General features: G+C 41.3%; 1 protein-coding gene across 1 annotated transcript in view; it reads left to right on the top strand.

The window, feature by feature from the left end:
- The first annotated feature begins 1,221 nt into the window (after positions 1 to 1,221).
- LOC106939440 (polycystin-1) overlaps positions 1,222 to 8,735 on the top strand; it is a 14,652-nt gene continuing 7,138 nt past the window's right edge. The window contains exons 1-10 of the mRNA XM_015021828.1: positions 1,222 to 2,246; positions 3,309 to 3,503; positions 3,600 to 3,739; positions 4,000 to 4,130; positions 4,941 to 5,037; positions 5,193 to 5,306; positions 5,718 to 5,889; positions 5,978 to 6,268; positions 6,781 to 6,915; positions 7,012 to 7,338. Of these exons, the coding sequence (XP_014877314.1) occupies positions 2,181 to 2,246; positions 3,309 to 3,503; positions 3,600 to 3,739; positions 4,000 to 4,130; positions 4,941 to 5,037; positions 5,193 to 5,306; positions 5,718 to 5,889; positions 5,978 to 6,268; positions 6,781 to 6,915; positions 7,012 to 7,338 (1,668 nt within the window). The 5' untranslated portion in view covers positions 1,222 to 2,180. The remainder of the gene's footprint in view (positions 2,247 to 3,308; positions 3,504 to 3,599; positions 3,740 to 3,999; positions 4,131 to 4,940; positions 5,038 to 5,192; positions 5,307 to 5,717; positions 5,890 to 5,977; positions 6,269 to 6,780; positions 6,916 to 7,011; positions 7,339 to 8,735) is intronic.

The following is an 8,735-nucleotide window of genomic DNA, read 5'->3' as shown; positions in this document are numbered from 1 at the left end:
TGTTGGTCAGGGGCCCTTGTAATTGTCCTAACTTTCCCCCCTTACGGTGCCCCTGATCGTGATTAATTGTTATTTATCATGATTAATCTGATTAATTATTAATTGATCATTGAAATTAAAGGCTGTTTGCTGAAGAACACATTCAAGAGTTAATTAAGCCTGAGCTTTACAAGAAATACTTGCAATATTTGAATTTAAGATAAAAAATAATTGTCTGTAAATATCATCTACCCAGAACTCTTCAAATGGCATAGTGTTAGCTTCACCTGGTTCAAATTTGGTAAAAATAAATAAATAAAAATCTCCTATTAAGCACCTTTTGACATCCAAAAGGCACAAAAATGTGTCATTTAATCTACAAATGATCAAGCAAATACTAAAGGAATGCTATGCTGTTGTGTCTTTGGCAGTAAAGTGTTTATTTTGATGTTTAAAAAAGGAATTGAATTATTTGTTTATTTGCCTCTTTTAATGCGTTTTAAATATTGTCTTTAAAAAAAAGCTTTAAGTGATTAAATGGAAAAATCAATTATTTTATTTGTATCCGGCTGTTTACTATGAAAATTTAGTGCAATACATTACTGCACTTTTTCTGAAAGTTGAGACACCTTCCAGTAACATATATTTGATTTCTATTGTAAAACAAAACAAAACAAAACAAAAAAAAAACAATTGGAAACAATGTGTCATACTTATGCACTAATTTGTGTTACCGTATTTTCCACACTATAAAGCGTACCTAAAAACCTTCAATTTCCTCAAAAGCCGACAGTGCGCCTTATAATCCGGTGCGCCTTATATATGGAGCAATATTGAGCCACAAGTCTAGCAACTACAGTAAGCAGCCACCGACTTCATTTTTGCCCGTAGAAGAAGAAGCGCGCGGTGCATGCTGGGATAGTTGTCAGAACGCTGGTTTGTTAATAAAGTTTGACTGACCTATCTACCTACCGACCGTCTAGAATCAGGTCGTCTGCAGGTCATTTAGCACCACGTTCTCCATGAACATGCTGTGCACGAACGGAGAAGGGTGACCATCGTCCGGCCACGCCCCGGCCCAGTCGAGGAAGGCTCTCCTCGCTGACAGGAGTCGGACTGTTTTGTTGATATTCTGTTTACTGCAGCTCCATCTAGTGGATGCATAACGTAACTCCAGCCTCTACTGTAGCGTCTATTCTATGCGCCTTATAATCCGGTGCAGCTTATAGTGTGGAAAATACGGTACTTTATCACCAAATATCTCTATACAAACAGTGAAGTAATTTTGGTTGTGAAAAAACATGAAAAAGTTGAAGAAGTAAGAAGATTTTTCCAAGGCGATGTACTGACTGAATGCTAAATATGTAGCAAATTGATTTACATGCTGGTCTGGTTAAACCAGAATCTGAAGAATTAATGTTGGCAAAAGTGAGACATCATTACATACACTTATAATCTTATCTTAAAAACATAAAGAAAAAAAGTTTGAGAAATACTGAGGAAAAATATCCTGTTTTCTGTTAGCATTATAATGGATTTCTATGTCAACAGAGAGCAGTTAATAGTCAGGTGTATTTTTCTTGTTACTGAGATTTTCAGATGAGTTAGGTCAACTTTACATTGCTGAAAAAGACAAGAAAGTCTCTCTGCAGCTCATTATGCAACTTCTTAAAGGCCAGGCTGAATCGACGTGGTTCGGTAATCTTCAGAGTCGGACTTTAAAGGTCACAGAAACGTTCTTTTTTTTTTTCCCCATGTGAATCAATTATTTTCAAACTGGATCCCTGCCCACCAGGGGCCTGGTACCTTTGTCTAGCACCACAAAACGTAACGTTCTCCATATTCATTACTTTTCTAAAAGACTCAGTCAAAACAAATATCAGCTTTCAAGGGAAAGCTCTGATTTTATGTTAAGTGTTAATACGATTGCTAGCAGTGTCTAGCTACATCATCTCCCAGAAAATCTCTAAAAGGTCAAGTTGTACGAGCATTTTCTCAAGGCACTGTAGTTTTTCAGATTTCTTGCTGTGTTTTAACCATTGATTCCCGTTTCTGTGGCTCCAGTTGTGACGGATGTGTGTCGCCCCCGGCGGTTCCCTCCCTGGTGTGGACAGGTGGCGCTGTGGGGCAGCTGGGCAGGAATCGCTCTGGCCAGCTGCGTTTCCATTTGGGCGGGCCATGGGTTCAGTGAAAAGGTGGCCATGATGTGGTTAATCTCCTGCTTCGCCAGTTTCTTGTGCTCCTGTCTGCTGCTGGAGCCAATTAAGGTAAACACACCCAAACTCTTATCCTTGGTGATGGCGGTACATGATCCACAGCCAGACTAATTTCTAATTTCATCACGATTTACACTTTCATCAGTTCATAATAGGAATGCAAACAATTAATTATCAGTTAAGGGTTTATTAGATTAAAATGAGTTTGAATTGATTGATAATGTTTGTTTAGACTCTTTTAGCGTTGTCGTGATTTTGCCAATCAGCAGAGGGCACAGTTGGTCATCTTGAAGCCGATCCAGTTGATACAGAAATAAAGATGGCGGCAGGCCCAAAAACAGGAAAGAGATGACTTTATGTGGTTCTGTTTTGGAATATAAACACTCGACACACTCCTTAAGTCGTCACCTTAATGGCGCTCATTCAGCTGAGCTTCATGACGGAGCAGCGTCAACTTCAGGATGTGATGACAGAAAAGCGGAGAGCATAAAGCAAAAAAACTGTAACAGGCTGGAAAAAGAAATGATGTGACAGGCTTGATTTTGAGGGCTTTCGTGAGTTAATTCACTTCGTGGAGCAAAGGTTTGATATTGCTTCAACCGCAGACGGTACTTTTGTTTGACTATCTCTGTTCATGGGGGATTATGTGTTTCACATATTTTATTCTTTTCATTTTTTATTTCTCTATTCCATAACCCAAGAGTTTCCTGTCTTGCTGCATTTTACAAATATGTTGAAGTTTAGTAATGTTTATTCAGTCAGTAACTGACAAAATAATGTCAGCTATGCTATGTTGTGGAAAGACGTTCAGCCCTCTTGACACAAGAGAAAACTCGGATTTTTAAGAAAACATTTGCTTGTCAATACGTTGTTAGTCAATTGATGAGATCAGTTAACTTTAGATTAACTCATTCATCGATAACTTGTATTCAAATTACTTCTCTTTATGTTTCTTGCACTTACGTGATGTTTGTTTTGGCTAAATATGCTCCAGTCTGTGTTTATTTTAAAATGATAAGATCTCCAGTATGGTTTTTCAGTTTATCAGAGTCAGGCGTCTTGTCGGGTGCAGGTCCAACGTTTGCAGACCTAACAGCTGCCCTCTGCTCGCAGGTGCTGTGTGAGGCCGTCTACTTCGCCGTGTGTGTGCGCCGGCTGCGTCCGGAGGACAGCGACGTGCTGGTGGACTTCCCACGGGAGGAGCGAGTGGTGCAGCGGGTCGCCAGGGTGAGACCGCCGCAGGGCTTCGCTCTGTCTCAGGCCCGGCACCAGGCCCGCAAGGTCCACATGCTGCACACCATGCTAAAGGTCAGTGAGAAACAGAGACTCTTAAGCTGGAGGCATTCAATTCTTTGCTTTGTTGACTTAACAGAAATGATTGTTTCCGTTTGTTTTCTTTTGCAGAATTTTCTGGTTTACATGTTTTTCCTGCTGGTCGTCCTGCTTCTGAACTACTCCGACTCGGCTAAACACACGCACAGCTTGAGACTGCGGACTCAGCTGCAGCAAGCCCTGCACACTCCAGAGTACCACACCATCAGCAGGTGCTGCTCACACAGTGGAGTCGAGGTTTTAAAACTGTATCCTGCTGTTGATTTTTTTTTTTCAGTCCCTTTTGGCTGATCTGTCAAGTGAGGGGAAGTCATTTGTTTTTTTGTTTTTTGAGACATTTTTGTGAGCTTGAAATGAACAAAAGAGAGCAAGGTTCATCAATAAAAGCTAATTTGCTTTTCCCTGCCCGCTCTAATGTCTCTTTTGTACGTCTCCTTTGTTCGGGTGACGAATTTGTTTCTTTGTCTTTCAGACGAGACGACGTCCTGACCTGGCTTAATGGATCTCTGCTGCCTCGGCTGCTGGACGAGTCGTCTCTCCTCAGAGACACGGGAAGCCTGCTGCTCGGCTCCCCGAGGCTCCGACAAACCCGGGACATACAGGGTGAGTTGGCTCCATCGTGAACTTTGACCTTTAACCCACCAATGAGTCACAGCTCCTCGCTGACAGTAGTTCATTTGTAGAAGAGATGCTTTTTATTTTGTTTATTTATTTATTTATTTATTTTTTTTTTTTTTGCTTTTAAGACCATCTACAGTTCCCGTGAGTTAAGTCTGCACGTTAGGCATAAAGCATTTTATTACGTCTAGTTTATTTGTATAACAAGGCAGCTCAAAGTGATTTACATCATAAAAACATCATACCAATTATGAAACAAGTAATAGACATTTTGTCAAATGCCATCACTGTTATCATCAAGCAAATACACATCAGATATGTTGATCTGTGTTCCAGTTATTAGTAATCAAAACCAACTCTAAACAAGTGGGTTTTTAGCCTTGATTTAAAGGAGCTCAGTGTTTCAGCCTCTTTGCAGTTTTCTGGAAATGTGTGGCGTTCTGGACCTGAGTGGTCTGGAAACTATCACTGCTTAAGCAGATTAGATCGATTCTTTTGTCTAAGTAAATTAATTCAAGCAGCTTTTAAAAAGCATAAATATGCTCTAAGTACTTTACCAAGAATCCCAATAAGCGTCTCTGTAAAACCATCCATCTCTCTCTCTCTTTCTCAAACTATTTGACTGTTCGTCTGTATTGATGAAAATGCGACCGAAAAATATATTTTCAAGTCTTTTTTTTCTTATCCAGTCGATAGCTCAACATGCAGGTCTTATTCTGTAGAACCGATGGAAGTTAAAGATGCTGATCAGATTGTTGTTTTTGCTCATATTTCACATTTTTCCTCCGCCTGCAGGTGGTTTCAGGCCAAGACAACGATCACCTCCCTTGGTCACATCCCCGACCAGAGGCGCAGAGAATGACACGGTCACTGGTGCGATCCACATGGACTGGTAAGAAAAACATTGGCAACACGACTGATTGTTCTCGGCTTTATACGGTTTGGATGGCAACAGTTTCTTTCAAGAATATGAAAGAAATGTAATTTTTCTTTTTGTTTTTTTGTTTCCAAGTAATCTTCACTGTGTTCTTTCGCTTACTTTCCAAGGGCTCGGATGGAGGAGTCCGACAGCAGAAATGTGCTTCTCCACTTTAACAGAAGCCTGCAGGAGGCCTCTTCCTTCCTGCAGCAGCTGCAGCAGCTGCACTGGATCGACCACAGGTAACAACGGGACTGCAGGAAAATCTGGAGATTTGGTTTGAAATGGAGAAATGTGTCCTCCGCTGCACAAATATGTAAAACATCTCACAAAAGTATTCGTACTAATTCAAACTTTTCACATTTTGACATGTCACAACCAAAGGCTCTGACACATTTGTTTGGGATTTTATTATAAAATAAAGATGGATTCAGTGTGGTCTTTCATTTAGTTGGGACAGCTTTTGTTTTAGGTCCCTAATGTTCACAATGGAGACAATTAAAGGTGATTAACTTAACTTCAACCTTTCTGCTTTTTGAACATTTCTTATGTAATAAAACTTTTGACACAAGCACTTTTTAAAAAAAAAAAAAAAACGGTAAGTGAAACGTGCTGAATACGTCAATCTGGTATGTGTGTGTGTGTGTTTGCAGGACTCGAGCCGTGTGCGTGGAGTTCTCCCTCTACAACGTCAACACCAACCTGCTGGCTGTTTTCAGGTTTCTGTTTGAGTTCCCAGTTTCTGAGCGCGCTCAGTCCAGCCTGGAGCTCAGTGTCCTCACTCTGTGGCCGATCGCAGGCCTGGACCTCCAGCTTCTTCTCACGGTAAATTCGCCTCACTCAGGCAGCGAGACGTGACCGAAACCTTTTCCCTCCGCTTCTCTGACCTCTGCGTCTTGTCTGCGGTTTCCAGTTGGTCCTCCTCTGCCTCATCTTGTACTTCCTGGCGCGAGGGATCCTGGGGCTCCTCAGGGAGGGCTACACGTACCTGTTGTCGTCGTGGAGAGCGCTGGGCGTATGCAAACTGTGTCTGGCGGCGTCTGTGTGCGGCCTCCATCTGAGCCGCTCCGTCATGGCCAGGCAGCAGTGGACGTTGTTCCTGAAGCGACGCCGCGACGCCTTCACGGACTTCTACCCGCTGGCCAGGCAGAGTCAGCTGTACACCGTCATGTCTGCCATGCTGCTGTTCATTCTGGTGCTGAAGGTAACGCAGGAAAAAAAAAAAATGAAATGTTGAACACTCGTGTTGCTTGGTTGTTTAAAAGGATCAGTAAATTGTGTGAAACGCTGAGAGGCAGAGAAGAGAAAACAACATTCAGCTGCAAAAAGGTTTAGGGTGAAAATCAAATTTAAAAAAAGATATTTATAAAACACTTATTGGCGTTTGCTGTGCGTATGTGTAATAATTCAGGAAATAAATCCATATTTTATTGCATAAGCGTAAACGTTGCTGTAGTTCTTGGTGAGATTTGGAGATTTTTCTTCTTTTTTTTACCAGAGATGCAAAGAGAAATCAGGCTGGATGCATTAACTAATCAGAAACAAAATGTAATCAATTTACTGTCAGTGAACGCATCAAACCTGAGTCCCATTAACGTTTATTTGGTGCTTATTGGAGTTGCTCTAATGAGGGAAATTAACTAAAGTGCATGTGAAGCATTTTCCCTTTGTTCATATTTATTGAATCCTGTATTTCCTCCCCTGTTGGGCACTCAGGCGTCGCACCAGTTGCGTTTCCTCCGGGAGTGGGCGGTGTTCGGCAGAGCTCTGCGGCGCTCGGCCTGGGAGCTCCTGGGAGTGGTGTCGGCTCTGCTGCTGCTGCTCCTGGCTTACTCCCATGCAGGACACCTGGTCAGATATCCCCTCGCCCATGATTTGCTCATCTTCTGATGCAGCTTTTAACTTTTGCGTAACATTTATTTTGGATTGTTTTGACTCCCCCTGCAGCTCTTCCACTCTGTGCTGGACAGCTACGGCAGCGTGAGCGCCGCCTGTCTGTCGTTGCTGGGAGCCGGGGGAAGGGGCCTCTTATCGTGGCTCCCTGCCTCGACGATGACCGGTCCCTCGAACACCATCTCCTCCCTGACGTTCCACGCGACCTTCGCCGTCCTCCGGCTGGTTTTCCTGTGGTTGATCGTCTCTGTGCTGCTGAGGAACTACCGGCGCGCCCGAGCAGAGCTGTACCGCCCCGCCGTGGATCTCCAAGACTACGAGATGGTGGAGCTGTTTGTCAGACGACTGAAAATGTGGATGGGACTCAGCAGGACCAAAGAGGTAAGCCTCTTGTTTTACATCTGTGGTTAATGGGATCTTGGCCGGTTTCTGACCAGGACACACCTCAACGTGAGACAGGATGGAGAATTTGTTGGTGTTTTCTCGAGCACGTCATTCAGATTGACAGATTTGGGAAAGTACGCATCTAGCACCACAATCTAGAAAATATTTTTTTGCCCCATGAAAAGGAAACAGATTAGGTAGATTTTCAAAGACACACCGTCCACAGCTCATTGTGCATTTGCGAGGTAGACAAGGTCGACAGTAAAATTCGATAAATTAGAATATGCTTTCTGATGAGGCTCATTTTTCAGATTTAAAGTACTTTTAGAGGATAACATTTAAGTTTGTTTTTTTTTTATTAAACCCACATTTCTGTATTCTATGGAAAACACATCATTCTGAGTACCTAAGACATAATTTACTAATACTGGAAAAATGTCATACTCACTGTTGCAAATACTCTGACAGGAAGCCACGATTTGCTGTTTTTACAATGAGGCCAAGTATTATATTTAGAAAAAATTGCACTTAATACAGTCAGTGCAATACATATGTCAGTTCTTTTGACAGTAGCTTCCTTTAGCATTCCCCTCTCTGTTCAGTATTTTCCAAATGCTGAGAGAGTGTAAACGGCATTCTGTATAATTGAAAATAAAGTTTTGGGGAGAAAAAAAAAGGGTAAAAATGTGAAGCACTTTTCCAAATAAAAAAAATATAATAATAATTTGGCTTGTGTCTAATTTGAGTTACACTACTGCTCAAAAGTTTGGTTCACTTTGAAACCTCCTTTTTTTGATAAAAAAACACAATTTTCTTCAGTTAAAATAACATTAGATTACATTATTTAAAAATACAGTCTGGGCATTATTAATGTGATAAATGACTGTCAAAAGCAGGAGGAGGCTGTTTTTTATTGGGAAACATTAATCCACACAGTACCATCGCTACTGCGTACATTCTGTTAGCCAATCAAAATGCACCATGCTAAAATGCTATTTGATCATTTGGAAAAGGTTGTTCAGTGATGTTAGCATAGCTGGAAACGTTTGTACTAAACAACAGAAGCAATAAAATCGATCTTTGTTTAGCTGGTTGAGTATCTGGAGCATCAGCATTTGTGCATTCGATTATAATCTATAATCTTTCTATGTAAACTTGTCAGTCTAATCTTGTTCTGAGAAATGAAAGCTATTCCATAAGATAACTTGTCAAGAAAGAGAAGCTCTCATACCACGATGTGCACCACCTCCTTCAAAGAACATCGGAAACAGTCTCTAACAGAACAGGAGCAGTTCATTTGATCAATTTTTTTTTTTTTTTTTTTTTTTTTTTTTAAAAAAAAAAAAATTTTTTTGGGGGGCCCCAAAATTTTTGGTTTTTTTTTTTTTTGGAAA

This window comes from Poecilia latipinna, unplaced genomic scaffold (genome assembly GCF_001443285.1).
Source record: "Poecilia latipinna isolate Pla-1442-1.1 unplaced genomic scaffold, P_latipinna-1.0 Scaffold2874, whole genome shotgun sequence".
Lineage (NCBI taxonomy): Eukaryota > Metazoa > Chordata > Actinopteri > Cyprinodontiformes > Poeciliidae > Poecilia > Poecilia latipinna.
Note: the sequence above shows the minus strand (reverse complement) of the source record. Positions and strands in the feature narration are given on the sequence as shown.